Source organism: Salvelinus sp. IW2-2015, linkage group LG31 (genome assembly GCF_002910315.2).
Source record: "Salvelinus sp. IW2-2015 linkage group LG31, ASM291031v2, whole genome shotgun sequence".
NCBI classification, from domain to species: Eukaryota; Metazoa; Chordata; class Actinopteri; order Salmoniformes; family Salmonidae; genus Salvelinus; species Salvelinus sp. IW2-2015.
The window spans coordinates 21,805,677-21,826,377 of record NC_036870.1 but is presented as its reverse complement, the minus strand read 5'-3'; the positions used below and the strand labels follow the sequence as shown (position 1 = coordinate 21,826,377).

The following is a 20,701-nucleotide window of genomic DNA, read 5'->3' as shown; positions in this document are numbered from 1 at the left end:
TCTCTCTCTCTCTCTCTCTCTCTCTCTCTCTCTCTGAATAAAATAAAGCTCTTTCCCTTTGGCGACAGACAACTTGACTGTTGACATGCTGAATATCACAGTTTATCTAAGAAAATGGCCCCTGGTGTACATCACACTAGTGACTGGCAAGTTCAATTACATTTTGTCAGTGTAGAGCAGAAGCTTGTAAGGTCACGGGCAACACAAAGTCATATTATTCCAGACAACAGAACAGAGTCATTTCTGTTTATTATGGCTCAATAGCTGTGTTACAGAGCAGGAGAGGATATTGTATGTGTCATGTGTGTGTGTGTGTGTGTGAGGGATCTGAGGATCTACCTGAGGAAGAACCTTTCAGACATAAACACGCAGATGTCCTCCTGTGTACACACACACACACACTTGAGTGTCATCCGTCATCTGCCTGGTCTGTCAGTCAGAGGAGAGCCTGCCCACAATCAATCTCCTTCCCTCTCCTCAGCTCATCTCTTCTCCTCTCCGCAGGACCATAACAAAAGACACCCACATCCTCTCCTCCACTCTGATCTGCATATATTACCATACACATTACGGTCTGACAAGACAAATCACCAGCCAACCCCAGTCACACCGACGCACCGCCCCCGAGAATAAAGAATGTTCTGGGTTAACCTTAAATCAGTTCCAGAGTGTCTGCAAATGTGCGTGTGTCCATACGATTCCATCCGTGCGTAATATGGAGGTTGTAAAAAGAAAAGTGGGGGTAGAGACGCGAGGAGAATTAATGCTGACTCCACATTCCAACACGGGGAGACGCAATAGGAACATGCTTTGGGGGTGCAGGTGGCCCAGTGCAGCCCTGCGGTTGGTTCAATATTTCATCATATAGCAGAGAGCCAGAGGGTCAAGCTGGGCTAGGCGTTACCTGCTGTCCAATGATACACTAGTATTACTGATTAGCTAATTGGCTGGAGCTTCAGAGACAAAAGAAGGTTGCTAGGAGAAAAGCCACAAAGGAGGGCTAGACAGACAAGGCTGTGAGTGTGTGTGTGTGTGGGGGGGGGGGGGGGGTTGTAGTTTGTGTATGTGTGTCTGTGTATGTGTGTGCGTGCACGTGTGTGTGTGTGTGTGTGTGGGGGGGGGTTGTAGTTTGTGTAGTGTGTATGTTATGTTGTATGTGTATTGTATGTGTATTGCGTGCCGTGTGTGTGTGTGTGTGTGTGTGTGTGTGTGTGTGTGTGTGTGTGTGTGTGCGCTCTTCGTTTTATTACGGGTGACAGGTTCAGTACACATTACTGCATTCTTTACCTAAAAGTAGGTTGGCCCTCTTTGAAGTCTCGTAGGTTGGTTCATCACTGTCTTTTTATTTATAAAGCTCTCACTAAAACTCACGGCGTACCTAACTTCATTAATAACCTTTAGATCTCTCTCATCGGGAGCAGGAAGTTTCAAATATCCTAATTGAGTGGAAGAGGGAGTCTCCTTTGCCAGGGCAAAGGATGCAAATCACTATCTAGTGAATCAATGCATATAGTATTGTGAGGAATACTTAGCGCTGTCGTCCTACTGTCCGTTTACTCAATTTCTCTCTTACACACATAGGCGTACACAAACACAGACACAAACACAGACAACCATCCTCACCTCTCCGTTGTGAAGTGCTGCCCCCAATTCCACCACCACTCCTGCGTCCATCATGGTAGGCTGGTTGTCATTCTCATCCAGCACCTTGTCAGGTATAGGCGGGGGTCTGTCCTCCTCCTCGGGCTCCTCTYTGGGGCCCACAGCAGCAGCGATGGTGGCTGAGCGCCTGGCCTCCAGGTCTGCACTGTAACGGCTCTTCTTGTTCAGATCCACCGAGGCGTACTCCACTCCCGCGCACAGGGGCCCCCGCTCCGGGGTGCTGCAGGGGCTGAGGTGGCCATTGTGGAGGGCTGGACGGTGGTGGGAAGGGGGTAGGTGGTTGTGGAGGTGGTGAGGGTCGTCATCGGGGCTGAAGGGGGACGTAGTACCGTGTCCGTTAGGTATACCTACAGCCAGGCTCCCTGGATGGTCCTTCAGCTCTTTGACCGTCTCGTAGAGGGAGTCTTCAACGCTCACGTCACGGGACGCCGTTAAGATGCTGCCTCTCTCCTTCACCACCTAGTTAGTTGATTGAGACAGCTGTCAGTACATTAGGACTAGTCTTCCTGGGTGTATACTCCAACACAAAATAGACAACACAATCCAGTACAACTATACAATAAAAACAAGAGGACTCATTCCAATAAGTAGCTGTATAAGTACACAGGAACAACAACAACATGAATCCCTAATACCTCATAGGTGCCGTCTCCAGAGACAGGTAGAGGGGGTTCGCTGGAGGATCCCATCCCCTCCAGGGCGCTGTTGGGTGGGATGCTGGGCAGCTGGCGGTCCTGGGGACACTTGGAGCTCCGTAGCTCTGACTGGCTGGACAGCATCTCCTCAGAGGGCTGGGGACTGCTGTCCTGGGTGTCTGTCAACACTGGGAGAGGAGGGATCAATCCAATTGAATCAAAACATTTTTTTAGATGAGTTGGGTTGAGTTTAATGTAATTGAATTGGACACAACAAAGGGGATAGTGTGTGGGTGGGTGGTTATGCCGGGTTAACAGAGAGAGTTTGAGAATCAGGTACTGCAGTGACGCCTCTTGTCTTAGACCACAGCGCCACTCGGGAGCCCCACGTCTCTGCAGTACCTGGTTCGAATCCAGGCTGCATCACATCCCGCCATGGATTAGATAGCCACAGGTGTGGAAGCCAAACTAATAATCAAGCAAATGTGTAAAGTGAAGGCTAAATGTGGGTGTAATGTATTCTGAATGAAAATTCCATTGTCTGAAACGACGACAAATTACACATGCAGAAGAAGTCATTGTGTGTGTATTACCTGTACCACTGGTTAGTGGGCCGTTGTGTGAACTGCTCACCACTAGGTCAGTCCCTGGGCTGTCCACAGATTGACTTCCGGTAAACGTCTCTCTCTCAGACACCTGTACAATAGAGACAAGGACTAGGTTAGGATGGGTCTATGTGGCTTAATATAGACACAGATCTGGGATCAGTTTACCCTAAATCCCTATGTGGTCCTGTGTGGCTCAGTTAGTACACATACAACAAACATATGCGCTCACTGTACTAGAAGTCACTTTGGATAAAAACATCTGCTAGGTGGAGCCAAATACATTACAAATACATGAAATCAGTGTCATTCTACTCCTCAATCTGAGAGGCTGAGAGCAAATCTAATATATTTACACTTTAATTCATATTAACACCATGACACTGTGGGGGGGGAAACAGGCATTGAGCTAGCAGCCACTGCAGACCTTTGTTGTTTTTCAGACACCTTCACTGATATAAAACCAAGGGACAGTGAGATATGTAGCTCTATAGCACCTCCTATTGGCTGTGTCTGGTAATGACTGTTGCTAGGCTGAATCTGATGGAATTCCTATAGATATAGGAGTTAGCTGCGCAGCACTTAGCCTGTCGAGGACAAAGACAACAATCTTATTTAACCTAATAACGAGGGCGGTAATCATACTGTCGAGGACAAAGACAACGAGCTTATTTAACCTAATAACGAGGGCAGTAATCATACTGTTGAGTAGAAGACAACAAGCTTATTTAACCTAATAATGAGGGCAGTAATCATACTGTCGAGGACAAAGACAACGAGCTTATTTAACCTAATAATGAGATCAGTAATCATACTGTTGAGTACAAGACAAAGACCCTATTTAACCTGTCACTCTGTGACAGACACACCACTGTTTAAGTGAAGTCCTCTTCAATATTTTCACAGGCGAGGCTCTACATTACGGCGTAAAGGTTACTCTCCAGATATCCAATCTATCAGATAAAAACGTTTCCATGTCCCTGGAAGTGTGAGCAGAGTGTGTGTGTGTGTGTGTGTGTGTGTGTGTGTGTGTGTGTGTGTGTGTGTGTTTGTGTGGTGTGTGTGTGTGTGTGTGTGTGTGTGTGTGTGTGTGTGTGTGTGTGTGTGTGTGTGTGTGTGTCAGCATGTGATTGGAATGAAAGGAGGATGTCAGTTTCTCTAAAAGAGAGATATTTATCTCACTTAACCACCCCTTGTAAGTGTAATGTGTTCTTTACTATAGCTAATGCCCATCATGGTCCTCATCATCATGGAATAGCTGGGGATAGTCTAATAATTCATAATATGCACTCAGAATCCCATTGAAATAAACAGTTTACTATGCAATTAATATGCTAACTCGTGTGAACTGGTGAAAGAAAAGGTAAATTAAATATTATGGCTCTGAAAAGACTGATTCTTCTCTGAGAACATTAAAGTCCATATAAAGATACTGCATACCGAAGTGGAAGACATTCTACCCATCTGGTGTCGTTTCCAGACCACAGTACACAGTCTGTGTGTGTTAGTGAGAGAGTGTGTCAGAGTAAATATTTTGACTGCATTCATCACATTAAACTAATACTCCTTCCCCACTCTGGAATTCATGTCTCCCTTCTGTCTATTCCTTCCTGGATAATGTTGACCTCTGAACTCGTAACCTGGGTCATCATCCCTCCCGTTCTACACCACCCTCAGACAAAGGAGTGGCTACATCTTCCTCTCTCCCTCTCCCTCCCCGGTCATTATAGATGCTAATGTAACTGCCTCATGCTTGACACAACCTGACACCCAGACAGAGAGACACTCACTCGCATGCACACAGGCACATGCACAAACACACACACAAACAGCTTCACAACTCACAGCTGTTCTCTCCTCTCCAAGAGTCTAACCCAGGAAGACACCAACTCACAGCTGTTCTCTCTTCTCCAAGAGTCTAACCCAGGAAGACACCAACTCACAGCTGTTCTCTCTTCTCCAAGAGTCTAACCCAGGAAGTAACACCAACTCACAGCTGTTCTCTCTTCTCCAAGAGTCTAACCCAGGAAGACACCAAGTCAACCATTCTGCTAGACAAGTTGCCTCTGACATGTTCTCTCCCTTGTTTTCATTGACTAACCCTGTAACCCACAAGGCCAACCCTCACTCACTGAAGTGTTGAGAGGAATGTCTTGACAGAAAATGAAAGGAGGAACTCTCAGAGATATAGAGAGATATACACTTCAGCAGAATAACTTAGACTTGCTGTTTTAAGTGAAGGAAGCGAGGGAACCCCTTAAAAGAGGGAAAAGAGGAAAGAAAAGAGGACTACTTCAGACAGACTCACTCCATTCATGAGGTTCTCATGGTCTCCTGGGCGCCCATTGGATTTATTTTGCCTGGAGAAGAAGAAGGAAGAAGATGATTAAAACATTGACTTTGTCTGTTTAGAGTTTATGTATGGACTCTGAACTACAGAAGACTGTAATAATGCAGTCTATTATGCAGACACCCAACTGTGTTAGTCTGCCGGTACCAAAGTAAGAATGTGATTAATAAACTATTAGTTACAACTGAAATCAACAGTACAGTATAACTACAGCGCCTTCCGTATTCATACCCCTTGACTTATTCTATATTTTGTTGCGTTACAGCCTGAATAAAACATAGATTTTTTGTTTTGTTTTTGTCACCCATCTATACACAATACTCCAAAATGATTTTTAGAAATGTCTGCTAAAGTAGTCACACCCCTGAGTCAATACATGTTAGAATCACCTTTGGCAGTGATTACAGCTGTGAGTCTTTCTGGGTAAGTCTCTAAGAGCTTTCCAAAGCTGGATTGTGCAACATTTGCACATTATGCTTTAAAAAATTCTTCAAGCTCTTTCACGTTATTGATCATTGCTTGACAGCCATTTTCAAGTATTGCGATAGATTGGCAAGACTAACTACGCCACTCAGGAACATTCAATGTCGTCTTGGTAAGCAACTCCAGCGTATATTTGGCCTTGTGTTTAAGGTTATTGTCCTGCTGAAATGTGCATTTGTCTCCCAGTGTCTGTTGGAAAACAGACCGAACCAGGTTTTCCTCTACGATTTTGCCTGTGCTTAGCTCTATTCCGCTGATCTTTTTCCTAAAAAAGTCCACAGTCCTTGTCAATGACAAGCATACCCATAATATGATGCAGTGTCCACCATGTTTGAAAATATGAACAGTGGTACTCAGTGATGTGTTGTATTGGATTTGCCCCAAACATAACACTTTGTAATCAGGACCAAAAAGTTCATTTCTTTGCCACATTTTTTTGCAGTATTACTTATTGCAAACAGGATGCATGTTTTTGAATATTTTTTTTTATCTGTACAGTCTTCCTTCTTTTCACTCTGAAATGTATGTTAGTATTGTGGAGTAACTACAATGTTGTTGATCCATCCTTAGTAATCTCCTAACATAACCATTAAACTCTGTAATTGTTTTAAAGTCATCATTGGCCTCATGTTGAAATCCCTGAGCAGTTTCCTTCCTCTCCGGCAACTGAGTTAGGAAGGACGCCTGCATCTTTGAGTGACTGGGTGTATTGATACACCATCCAAAGTGTAATTAATAAATTCTCCATGCTCAAAGGGATATTGAACATCTGCTTTTAATTAGATTTTTACCCATCTACCAATAGGTGACCTTCTTTGCGAGGCATTGGAAAACCTCCCTGGTCTTTGTGGTTGAATCTGTGTTTGAAATTAAGTGCTTGATTGAGGGACCTTACAGATAGTTGTATCTGTGGGGTACAGAGATGAGGTAGTCATTCAAAAATCATGTTAAAAACTATTATTGCACACAGTGAGTCCATGCAACTTATGTGAATTGTTAAGCAAATCTTTACTCCTGAACTTATTTAGGCTTTCCACAACAAGGGGTTGAAGATTTATTGACTCAATACATTTTAGCTTTTCATTTGTAATTAATTGTTACAAATTTCTGAAGAATTTACACTTTGATATAATGCGGTATTGTGTGTAGATCAGTGACACAAAATCTCAATTTAATCTATTTTAAATTCAGGTTGTAACACAACAAGATGTGGACAAAGTCAAGGGACGTGAATACTTTCTGCAGGCACTAAGTAAAACAACAGTATTCATGCATTTCATTTTATTGTGTCCCACTCACCCCTGGCAGCTGGCACACAGCTGCAGTAGCAGTGAGAGTAGCACGATGGCAGAGATGGCCATCAGGGTGACCACTAGGACCAGCGGCTCGCTGCCTAACGATGTCGCCATGGCGACCCCTGACCCCGCGACCCCCGGCCCTAACAAGGCACTGAGCACCGGAGCCATGATGCATCACACACTGAGAGGGGACCTGCTAGCAAGAGGGCATCACACACAGGGGACCTGCTAGCAAGGGGGGGAGAAAACATCAACACAGTGGCATCAAAAGAATAGTGCACAAGGTCATTGATCAAGGAAGACACCTCTGATCCACATCTGACTCAGGTTCTTTCTCTTCATTCTATACCGGCCATAAAAGGTTCATTCTCTTCATTCTATACCGACCATAACCGGTTCATTCTCTTCATTCTATACCGGCCATAAAAGGTCCATTCTCTCATCTATACGGCCATAAAAGGTTCATTCTCTTCATTCTATAAGCCGACCATAACAGGTTCATTCTATACCGACCATAACAGGTTCATTCTATACACCGACCATACAGGTTCATTCTCTTTCATTCTATACCGGACATAAAAGGTTCATCTCTTCATTCTATACCGACCATAACGTTTCATTCTCTTCATTCTATACCGCCATAAAAGGTCCATTCTCCTTCATTCTATACCGGCCATAAAAGGTTCATCCTTCATTCTATACCGACCATAACAGGTTCATTCTATACCGACCATAACAGGTTCATTCTATACCGACCATAAAGGTTATTCTCTTCATTCTATACGGCCATAAAAGGTTCATTCTCTTCATTCTATACCGGCCATAAAAGGTGCATTCTCTTCATTCTATACCGACCATAAACAGGTTCATTTCTTCATTCTATACCGACCATAACAAGTTCATTCTCATCATTCTTATACCGACCATAAACGGTTCATTCTATCCGACCATAACAGGTTAATTCTCATCATTCTATACGACCATAAACAGGTTCATTCTCATCATTCTATACCGACCATAACAGGTTCATTCTCTTCATTCTATACCGACCATAACAGGTTTCATTTTCTTCATTCTATACCGACCAATAACAGTTCATTCTCTTCATTCTATACCGACCATAACAGGTTAATTCTATACCGACCATAACAGGTTCATTCTCATCATTCTATACCGACCATAACAGGTTAATTCTATACCGACCATAACAGGTTCATTCTTATCATTCTATACCGACCATAACAGGTTCATTTTCTTCATTCTATACCGACCATAACAAGTTAATTCTCTTCATTCTATAATAACCGACCATAACAGGTTCATTCTATACCGACCATAACAGGTTCATTCTCTTCATTCTATACCGACCATAACAGGTTCATTTCATACCGACCATAACAGGTTCATTCTCTTCATTCTATATCGACCATAACAGGTTCATTTTCTTCATTCTATACCGACCAATAACAAGTTCATTCTCTTCATTCTATACCGACCATAACAGGTTCATTCTATACCGACCATATAACGGTTCATTCTCTTCATTCTATATCCGACCATAACAGGTTCATTCTATACCGACCATAACAGGTTCATTCTCTTCATTCTATACCGACCATAACAGGTTCATTTCTTCATTCTATAACCGACATAACAAGTTCATTCTCTTCATTCTATACCGACCATAACAGGTTAATTCTATACCGACCATAACAGGTTCATTCTCATCATTCTATACCGACCATAAACCGGTTCATTCTATATCCGACCATAACAGGATCATTCTCTTCATTCTATACCGACAATAACAGGTTCATTCTATACCGACCATAACAGGATCATTCTCTTCATTCTATACCGACCATAACAAGTTAATTCTCTTCATTCTATACCGACCATAACAGGTTCATTCTAATACCCGACCATAACAGGTTCATTCTCTTTCATTCTATACCGACCATAACAGGTTCATTTACGACCATAACAGGTTCATTCTCTTCATTCTATACCGGACCATAACAGGTTCATTTTCTCATCTATACCGACCATAACAAGTTCATCCTCTTCATTCTATACCGACCATAACAAGGTTCATTTCTTCATTCTATACCGACCATAACAGTTTCATTCTCTTCATTCTATACGACAATAAACAGGTTAATTCTATAACCGACCATAACAGGTTCATTCTCATCATTCTATACCGACCATAACCGGTTCATTCTATACCGACCATAACAGGATCATTCTCTCATTCTATACCGACAATAACAGGTTCATCTATACGATCTTCATTATACATGGATCATTCTCTTCATTCTATACCGACCTAACAGGTTCATTCTCATCATTCATAACCGACCATAACAGGTTAATTCTATACCGACCATAACAGGTTCATTCTTATCAATTCTATACCGACCATAACAGGTTCATTTTCTTCATTCTATACCGACCATAACAAGTTATTCTCTTCATTCTATACCGACCATAACAGGTTCATTCTATACCGACCATAACAGGTTCATTCTCTTCATTCTATAACCGACCATAACAGGTTCATTCTATACGCCCATAACAGGTTCATTCTCTTCATTCTATACCGACCATAACAGGTTCATTTTTCTTCATTCTATAGCCGACCATAACAAGTTCATTCTCTTCATTCTATACCGACCATAACAGGTTCATTCTTATACCGACCATAACAGGTTCATTCTCTCATCATTCTCTATACCGACCATAACAGGTTCATTCTATAACCGACCATAACAGGTTCATTCTCTCACATTCTATTAACGACCATAACAGGTTCATTTTCTTCATTCTATACCGACCATAACAAGTTCATTCTCTTCATTCTATCCGACCATAACAGGTTAACTTCTATACATCGACTATAACAGGTTCATTCTCATCATTCTATACCGACCATACGTTCATTCTATACCGACCATAACAGTGATCATTCTCTTCATTCTATACCGACAATAACAGGTTCAATTCTATACCGACATAAACAGGATCATCTCTCTTTCATTCTCATTACCGACCATAACAAGTTAATTCCTTCATTCTATACCGACCATAACAGGTTCATTCTATACCGACCATAACAGGTTCATTCTCTTCATTCTATAACCGACCATAACAGGTCATTCTCTATCCGACCATACAGGTTCATTCTCTTCATTCTATACCGACCATAACAGGTTCATTTCTTCATTCTATACCGACCATAACAAGTTCATTCTCTTCATTCTATACCGACCAATAACAGGTTCATTTCTTCATTCTATACCGACCATAACAAGGTTCATTTTTCATTCTATAACCGACCATAACAGGTTAATTCTATACCGACCATAACAGGTTCATTCTCAATCATTCTATACCGACCATACACCGGTTCATTCTATAACCGACCATAACAGGATCATTCTCTTTTCTTTATACCGACAATAACAGGTTCATTCTATACCGACCATAACGGATCATTCTCTTCATTCTATACCGACCTATAACAGTTAATTTCTTCATTCTATACGACCATAACAGGTTCATTCTATACCGACCATAACAGGTTCATTCTCTTCATTCTATACCGACCATAACAGGTTCATTCTATACCGACCATAACAGGTTCATTCTCTTCATTCTATACCGACCATAAACAGGTTCATTTTCTTCATTCTATAAACCGACCATAACAAGTTATTCTCTTCATTCTATACCGACCATAACAGGTTAATTCTATACCGCCATAAAGGTTCATTCTCATCATTCTATACCGACCATACCGGTTCATTCTATACCGACCATAACAGGTTAATTCTCATCATTCTATACCGACCATAACAGGTTCATTCTCATCATTCTATACCGACCATAACAGGTTAATTCTATACCGACCATAACAGGATCATTCTCTTCATCTTATACGACAATAACAGTTCATTCTATACCGACCATAACAGGATCATTCTCTCATTCTATACCGACCATAACAGGTTCATTCTATACGCGACCATAACAGGTTCATCTCTCTTCATTCTATACGACCATAACAGGTTCATTTTCTTCATTCTATACCGACCATAAAGTTCATTCTCTCATTCTATACCGACCATACAGGTTAATTCTCATCAATTCTATCCGACCATAACCGGTTCATTCTCATACTCGACCAATAACAGGTTATTTCTCATCATTCTTACCGACCATAACAGGTTCATTCTCACTTCATACCGACCATAACAAGGTTCATTCTAACCTGACATAATTCTGTCTCTCCACCATAAACAGTTCATTCTCTTCATTCTATACCGACCATAACAGGTTCATTCTCTCATTCTATACCGACCATAACGGTTCATTCTTATACCGACCATACAGGTTAATATTCTATACCGACCATAACAGGTTCATTCTATTCCTATTACCGACCATAACAGGTTCATTTTCTTCATTCTAATACCGACCATAACACAGTTCATTTCTTCATTCTATACCGACCATAAACAGGTAATTTCTTATACGCGCCCATAAACAGGTTCATTCTCATCATTCTATACCGACCAACTAGGTTCATTTCTCATTCTATACCGACCATAACAGGTTCCATTTTCTTCATTCTATACCGACCATAACAAGTTAATTCTCTTCATTCTATACCGACCATAACAGTTATTCTATCCTATACGCCCATAACAGGTTCATTCTTTCATTCTATACCGACCATAACAGGATCATTCTCTTCATTCAATATCCGACCATTAACAGGTTCATTCTATACCGACCATAACAGGTTCATTCTCTTCATTCTATACCGACCATATCAGGTTCATTCTCTTCATTCTATACCGACCATAACAGGATCATTCTCTTCATTCTACACCGACCATAACAGGTTCATTTTCTTCGATTCTATACCGACCATAACAAGTTCATTCTCTTCATTCTATACCGACCATAACAGGTTCACTTCTCTTCATTCTTACCTGACCATAACAGGATCATTCTCTTCATTCTATACGACCTAACAGGTCTCATTCTATACGACCACCTAACAGGTTCATTCTCTCATTCTATACCGACCATATCAGGTTCATTCTCTTTCATTCTATACCGACCATTACAGGATCATTCTCTTCATTCTACACCGACCATAACAGGTTCATTCTCTACCCGACCATAACAGGTTCATTCTCTTCATTCTATACCGACCCATATCAGGATCTTCTCTTCATTCTATCACCGACCTAACAGGTTCATTCTATACCGACCATAACAGGTTCATTCTCTTCATTCTCTATACCGACCATAACAGGTTCATTCTATACCGACCATAACAGGGTTCATTCTATACCGACATAACAGGTTCATTCTCTTCATTCTATACCGACCATATCAGGTTCATTCTCTTCATTCTATAACCGACCATAACAGGATCATTCTCTTCATTCTACACCGACCATAACAGGTTCATTCTCATCATTCTATACCGACCATAACAGGTTCATTATATACCGACCATAACAGGTTCATTTCTTCATTCTATACCGACCATAACAGGTTCATTCTCACTCTTCTCTACTGGTCATAAAAGTAACTTGCAGTGCTCTTCCACGACTATATACTATAGTATATATAGTAATTACATTGAGATTATGTTGCCACTATCCAAATCATAAAATCATCATCCTTTAATGCAAAATGTGTCTTTTGTCTGTAATATATTTGTCGTTATGTGTAGGACCCAACTAAGACTGTAGTCATTGGCGTTGGCTGATGGGGATCCTAATAAATCAAATAAAAAATGGAATCCAATAGAAGACATTCTAATATCATTACAGTGGATAATAATCCATCATATAGCGCTTCAATCTGTTATCTGGTTGTGCTCTTACAGATCTGCTTCAATCTGTTACTGTTGTGCTCTTACGATCTGCTTCAATCTGTTACTGTTGTGCTCTTACAGATCTGCTTCAATCTGTTACTGTTGTGCTCTTACAGATCTGCTTCAATCTGTTACTGTTTGTGCTCTTACAGATCTGCTTCAATCTGTTACTGTTGTGCTCTTACAGATCTGCTTCAATCTGTTACTGTTGTGCTCTTACAGATCTGCTTCAATCTGTTACTGTTGTGCTCTTACAGATCTGCCTTCATCTGTTATGTTGGCTCTTACAGATCTGCTTAGTTCTCATGCAGTTGTTGCAATGTAGTGCAATGTTTTAAAATAGCCACAAGGGGGCAAGCCAGTGCAGACACAGACTGCAATGCAGGCAATCAGGGTCATACGATGCGCTACAGACCTGCTGCAGTCTCCTCACTCAGAGAACACTACTGAACTTGCGTACTGCGCATGTAATAAGTAACCTCCCCACGTAAGCCATATTTGCCTGAATGCTATCCAAGAGGGTTAGGCTTAATTAAAATCAAATCAAATGTTATTCATCACATGCTTTGTAAAAAACAGGTGTAAACTAACAGTGAAACGCTTGCTTACGAGCCATTCCCAACAACGCAGAGAGAAAGAAAATAGAGAAATAATAGAAAAGTAAAACACATAATAATAAAAGCAATAATAAATACACAATGAGTAATGATAATTTGGCTATATACAGGGGGTACCAGTACCGAATCCATGTGCATATAACTAGGAATAAAGTGACAGATAATAAACACCAGCTGCAACGTATGTGATTAGTCAAAAAAGTGTTACTGGGTACTAAGCTGTTCGCAGTACCCTCAGTAGCACCTTGCGGTCGAATTCGAAGCATTTGCCATACCAGGCAGTGATGCAGCCAGCCAAGATGTTCTCGATGGTGCAGCTGTAGAGCTTTTTGAGGGCCCATGCCAAATGTTTCAGCCTCCTGAGGGGGAAGAGGCGTTGTCATGCCTTCTTCACCACTGTGTTGGTGTGTGTGGACCATGTTCATTCCTGAGTGATGTGGACACTGAGGAGCTTGAATCTCTCGACCCGCTCCACTACAGCCCTGTCGATGTGAATGGGTGCCTGCTTGGCCCTCCGTTTCCTGTAGTCCACCATCAGCTCCTTTGTCTTGCTCCTATTGAGGGAGAGGTTGTTGTCCTGGCAGTCTCTGACCTCCTCCCTATAGGCTGTCTCATCGTCGTCGCTGATCAGGCCTACCACCATTGTGTTGTCGGCAAACTTAATGATGGTGTTGGAGTCATGGGTGAACAGGGAGTACAGGAGGGGACTAAGCACGCACTCCTGAGGGGTCCCTGTGTTGAGGGTCAGCGTGGGGGATATGTTGTTGCCTACCCTAACCACCTGGGGGAAGCCAGTGAGGAATAGCACCCTTCTCCCAAATTATTTTAATAAGCCAGAGAGGTTGTGTGGCCCAGATGGCTGGCAGCCCTGGGTGTTGCTCAGGACTGGGCACTGCATCTCTCTCTCTGTGTGTGTGTTTATGCGTGCATATATCTGTGTGTATGTACAGTACCAGTCAAAAGTTTGGACACACCTACCCTACTCACCTACTGGTTTTTCTTAATTTTTTACTGTTTTCTACATTGTAGAATAATAGTGAAAACATCAAAACGATGAAATAACCCACATGGAATCATGTAGTAACCAAAAAAGTGTTAAACTTCTTCAGGATTGGTGGGTCCCCTGCGGGACGGTTGAGCTAACGTAGGCTAATGCGATTAGCATGAGGTTGTAAGTAACAAGAACATTTCCCAGGACATAGACATATCTGATATTGGCAGAAAGCTTAAATTCTTGTCAATCTAACTGCACTGTCCAATTTGCAGTAGCTCTTACAGTGAAATAATACCATGCTATTGTTTGAGGAGAGTGCACAGTTTTGAACATGAAAAGTTATTAATAAACAAATTAGACACTTTTGGGCAGTCTTGATACAACATTTTGAACAGAAATACAATGGTTCATTGGATCAGTCTAAAACTTGGCGCACACACTGCTGCCATCTAGTGGCCAAAATATAAATGGCACCTGGGCTGGAATAATAAATTATGGCCTTTCTCCTGCATTTCAAAGATGGTACCAAAAAAATACATCAAAACGGTTGTTTTTTCTTTGTATTATCTTTTATCAGATATAATATGTTATATTCTCTTACATTCCTTTCACATTTCCACAAACTTCAAAGTGTTTCCAAATGGTACTAAGAATATGCATATCCTTTCTTCAGGGCCTGAGCTACAGGCAGTTAAATTTGGGTATGTCATTTTAGGCGAAAATTGAAAAAAAGAGGCCAATCCTTAAGAGTTAAATAAAACAAAATATATTTTATATATTTGAGATTCTTAAAACTAGCCACCCTTTGCCTTGATGACAGCTTTGCACACGCTTGACATTCTCTCAACCAGCTTCATGAGGTAGTCACCTGGAATGCATTTCAATTATCAGGTGTGTCTTGTCAAAAGTAAATTTGTGGAATTTCCTTCCTTCTTCATGTGTTTGAGCCAATCAGTTGTGTTGTGACAAGGTAGGGGTGGTATACAATTGGGTTGAGGCCTCCACAATCACCTGGCCTCAACCCAATTGAGATGGTTTGGGATGAGTTTGACTGCAGAGTGAAGGAAACACAGCTAACAAGTGCTCAGCATATGTGGGAACTCCTTCAAGACTGTTGGAAAAGCATTCCAGGTGAAGCTGGTTGAGAGAATGCCAAGAGTGTGCAAAGCTGTCATCAAGGCAAAGGGTGGCTACTTTGAAGAATCTCGAATATAAAAATATTTTGATTTGTTAAAAAAAAAATTGGTTACTACATGATTCCATATGTGTTATTTCATAGTTTTGATGTCTTCACTATTATTCTACAATAGTAAAAATAAAGAAAATCCCTTGAATGAGTAGGTGTCCAAACTTTACACTGGTACTGTGTGTGTGTGTGTGTGTGTGTGTGTGTGTGTGTGTGTGTGTGTGTGTGTGTGTGTGTGTGTGTGTGTGTGTGTGTGTGTGTGTGTGTGTGTGTGTGTGTGTATACACACACAATGGGGAGAAAAAGTATTTGATACACTGCCGATTTTGCAGGTTTTCCTACTTACAAAGCAGGTAGAGGTCTGTAATTTTTATCATAGGTACAAAAATCCAGAAAATCACATTGTATGATTTTTAAGTAATTCATTTTAAAGGACCAAAAAGTTTGGTGTGCTTCATGTTTCCATTTTTGCCAAGGAAAAAATATTACTGGCATCGTCCCAGCCCTAGTATTTATGTGGGTCTGAAAAGTCCTCTTGCCACTCTGCTCCTATGCAAATGCAGTTGTGGAGCATGGGAGCTAACGTCAGGCCAGTATTGTGTAGCAGAAACAACACGCACACACAGAATGTGTGGTGTGAAACTCTAGCCAGTAGCAGAGTGAAAACCAACCCCTGCTTCAGTGTCAACAAGACATCATAGGACAAAAAAAACACCCACCAAATGATTATTGTTAGAATGATCAGCACTCAGTTGTGAGGACTAAAGACCAGTGCTGAGAAGTGACACCAAGGGGCTATGTATGTAAACATACATACTATAAATAAACTAGTCTTTAAACACTCCACTGTACTCTATTTCACTTTCAGTGCCAGAGTGAGAAATATATACTTTTATCACTCCTGTGAGTTACAGTGCAAGCAGAATGTAAACAGAACCTTACCTTGACACCTTGGTTACACAGGCTGTGGTTATTCACTAGCTCGTCCTTGCCTGCAGAGAGGAGAGAGAGAGGAGTTACTAACTGTGGGAAGTAGCGTGGTGGTGTAGAGAAGAGCACTGCAGAACGTACAGCAGGGTGGGGTATAATATCATGCATGGATGGCACACAGAAATGTATACAGTAACTGAGATGATAATGACTGTGTGACATCATCCCACTGCATTCTATGTATCTCTGGGATGTGATCGGTCTGTTCCTGATTCTCAACAGACAGAGGAGAGGACACCTACTGGAGAGGGACAACACATAACAGTGGGCTGTAACTGTTCTATCTGTAAAAGCTCACTGTGGCAACTGAGGCCTACCTCAAGTCTCCACACTAAATGACTCACCCCACAACCTCTGAAAACACAAGAATGACAAACATCAAGAATGGGCTTTGATAAGAATTCAGATAGGATACTTGGGCTCTTGATTTTCTGGTTTGTCCAGAAAGCTGGTTTATGGGTCATAGGGGTATCCAGTAAGTTATGCCATGCCTTCTCAAGTTCATTTCCTTGGTGAACAAAATAATGCAGAGTTGTTTAAGAACAGCAAGCAACTCATTGATTGTACTTTCTAGGTACGTCCCAAATGGAAACTTATTCCCTGCATAGTGGACTACTTTTGACCAGAGACCTATTGGCCCCATAGAGAAGAGTGCCCTTTGAGAAGCAATCTCTGAGTAACTGCCTGTCAACGGGCTTCTTCAAGAACATCAAAACCGTGATGTATCATGGGTAAATTGGGACTGACTGACTGATCTACAAATAATATTGAGTCGATATTTATGATGCAAGGTGATCTGTAGATCAGTCAGTGTGTGTTATTGGTCTTCGGAAATGAACCTGGGGCTTTCCCACCCAGACCGGATATGCATAAATAAAAAAGAATAATGTAGAGACCCATTCCGAACGAACCCAAGGACAACGCGATCCCGTTCCGTATAGACCTGGTCGGATCCAGACCCGATTCGATCCAAGTGAGGGAAGCAGCAGGAAATACATTTTCAAAGCTACTTTATTAACCAGAGCTGATAAAGCGCGAGAGGGAGAGGTGCTGCTCTAGCATGCGGGGGAGGGGCCGTACTGTGAGTGAGCAGGGAGGAGTGAGGGAGACAGCAACCAACCAAGTCGACTCGCTTCTATAGTAAACTAAAAGCTGCCATAGCTAGGTTATTTATCATGATTAGTAGTATCTGTCTTGGACTGCATGAAACCGGTAGAAGTTTGTTAAGCTAGCTAACGTTAGCTAGCTAGGATAAATGAGGGTGCAGTGCATGCGCTTTCTCATCCTACAGTTACACATAACTTCATTCAGAATACTAAGTAGCAGCCTGCCTATCTTTCTCCTTTAACTTTTAATTCTGTCATTTTAATTCCATCTTCCATTGATTAGATATCTCCTAACTTTTGCCACACACGGAGATGACTGTAGCCTATTGCCACGGTGATGATTTATAATTGGCCAACAAAAAGCTACAAGCGCCACGCTCATGAAAAGCAAGAGCAGCAGCATAAATTATACAATTTCTGTCTATCTCTATACTGCAACAGTCGTGTTCAGATCTGTACATGCCTTTCTGAACAAGACCGTTAAAATGACAAATACCCAAGATTCTTAAAATTACAAATACCCGAGACCCGTGACAATCATATCAGATTGACCCATACCCGTGACATTATTTAGAATTCTGGATGTGGATCCGCTACGGTCCCAGATCGAGATTCGGGTATCTCTAGTGTGTGCCTCTCTCTCTGTAGGCTTGTGAGAGAGACACACACAGCAGATAATTACAGGCTGAATACCATCGTGTCACCATGGCAACTCTATATTCTCCTCCACCCCTTCATGATTATTTATGGTTTGCGGGCAACAATTAGAAATGTTTTAACTTTTTAGGGATAGGGGGCAGCATTTTCACTTTGGATGAATAGCATGCCCAGAGTGAACTGCCTCCTACTCTGTCCCAGATGCTAATATATGCATATTATTATTACTATTGGATATAAAACACTCTGAAGTTTCTAAAACTGTTTGAATTATGTCTGTGAGTATAACAGAACTCATATGGCAGGCAAAAACCTGAGAAAAAATCCAAACAGGAAGTGAGAATTCTGAGGCTGGTCGATTTTCAACTCATCGCCTATTGAAATCCCAGTGGGATATGGATCTGTTTGCACTTCCTATGCCTTCCACTAGATGTCAACAGTCTGTAGAATGTTGAATGAAGCTTCTACTGTGATGTGGGGCCGGATGGGAGCTGTTTGAGTCAGTGGTCTGGCAGAGTGCCAGGTCCTGGTCACGTGCATTCCACATGATATCGACTTGCGTTCCATTACTTCTATAGACACAAAGGAATTCTCCGGTTGGAACGTTATTGAATATTTATGATAACAACATCCTAAAGATTGATTCTCTACTTAGTTTGACAAGTTTATTCGACCTGTAATATAACTTTTTGAAGTTTTCGTCCGACGTTCGCCTGGATCTGTGCGAGTGTTTGGATATGTGTACTAAACATGCCAACAAAAGTAGCTACTTGGACATAAATAATGGACATTATCGAACAAAACAACAATTTATTGTGGAACTAAGATTCCTGGGAGTGCATTCTGATGAAGATCATCAAAGGTAAGGGAATATTTATGATGTAATTTCGTATTTCTGTTGACTCCAACATGGCGGAGAAATGTTTATATCTGAGCGCCGTCTCAGATTATTGCATGGTGTGCTTTTTCCGTAAAGTTTTTTTTTAAATCTGGCACAGCGGTTGCATTAAGAACAAGTGTATCTTTAATTCTATGTAAAACATGTATCTTTCATCAAAGTTTATGATGAGTATTTCTGTTATTTGACGTGGCTCTCTGTAATTACTCCGGATATTTTGGAGGCATTTCTGAACATGGCGCCAATGTAAACCGAGATTTGTGGATATAAATATGCACATTATCGAACAAAACATACATGTATTGTGTAACATGATGTCCTATGAGTGTCATCTGATGAAGATCATCAAAGGTTAGTGATTAATTTAATCTCTATTTCTGCTTTTTGTGACTCCTATCTTTGGCTGTGTGTTTTTGGGACTTGGCGGTGATCTAACATAATCATATGTTGTGTTTTCGCTGTAAAACATTTTTTAAATCGGACACGATGGGTAGATTAACAAGATGTTTATCTTTCATTCGCTGTATTGGACTTGTTAATGTGTGAAAGTTACATATTTAAAAAATATATATTTGAATTTCCCGCGCTGCCTTTTCAGCGGAATGTCAGGGGTTCCGCCAGCGGAACGTGTGTCCTAGAAAGGTTAATCATGTTTCCCTGAACAGCACTGAGTGATGGGACACAAGTGGAAGAATGCTGATGACGAGGTTCGAGCTCCATCTGACCAAGAATAATAACTCTCATCCCCTTCCCTGGTCCAAGAATAGTAACTCTCATCCCCTTCCCTAGTCCAAGAATAGTAACTCTCATCCCCTTCCCTAGTCCAAGAAGAATAGTAACTCTCCATCCCTTGTTCCCTAGTCAAGAATAGTAAACTCTCATCCCCTTCCCTAGTCCAAAAATAGTAACTCTCATCCCCTTCCCTAGTCCAAGAATAGTAACTCATCCCCTTCCCTAGTCCAAGAATAGTAACTCTCATCCCCTTCCCTAGTCCAAGAATAGTAACTCTCATCCCTTCCCTAGTCCAAGAATAGTAACTCTCATCCCTTCCCTAGTCCAAGAATAGTAACTCTCATCCCCTTCCCTAGTCCAAGAATAGTAACTCTCATCCCCTTCCCTGGTCCAAGAATAGTAACTCTCATCCCCTTCCTGGTCCAGAATAGTAACTCTCATCCCCTTCCCTGGTCCAAGAATAGTAACTCTCATCCCCTTCCCTGGTCCAAGAATAGTAATCTCATCCCCTTCCCTGGTCCAAGAATAGTAACTCTCATCCCCTTCCCTGGTCCAAGAATAGTAACTCTCATCCCCTTCCCTAGTCAAG

General features: G+C 41.5%; 1 protein-coding gene across 2 annotated transcripts in view; it reads right to left on the bottom strand.

The window, feature by feature from the left end:
- The window catches only part of pag1 (phosphoprotein membrane anchor with glycosphingolipid microdomains 1), a 108,764-nt gene that overhangs the window by 6,758 nt on the left and 81,305 nt on the right, over positions 1–20,701 (bottom strand). Inside the window, exons 2-7 of one of the 2 annotated variants that reach the window (XM_023976126.3) lie at positions 16,672–16,721; positions 7,035–7,261; positions 5,211–5,262; positions 2,891–2,993; positions 2,298–2,485; positions 1,624–2,121 (exon numbers count right to left, since the gene is read on the bottom strand). In XM_023976126.3, coding sequence (XP_023831894.1) covers positions 1,624–2,121; positions 2,298–2,485; positions 2,891–2,993; positions 5,211–5,262; positions 7,035–7,201 — 1,008 coding nt within the window. In that variant the 5' untranslated portion in view covers positions 7,202–7,261; positions 16,672–16,721. The remainder of the gene's footprint in view (positions 1–1,623; positions 2,122–2,297; positions 2,486–2,890; positions 2,994–5,210; positions 5,263–7,034; positions 7,262–16,671; positions 16,722–20,701) is intronic. The other variant, XM_023976125.3, reaches the window with a different exon arrangement.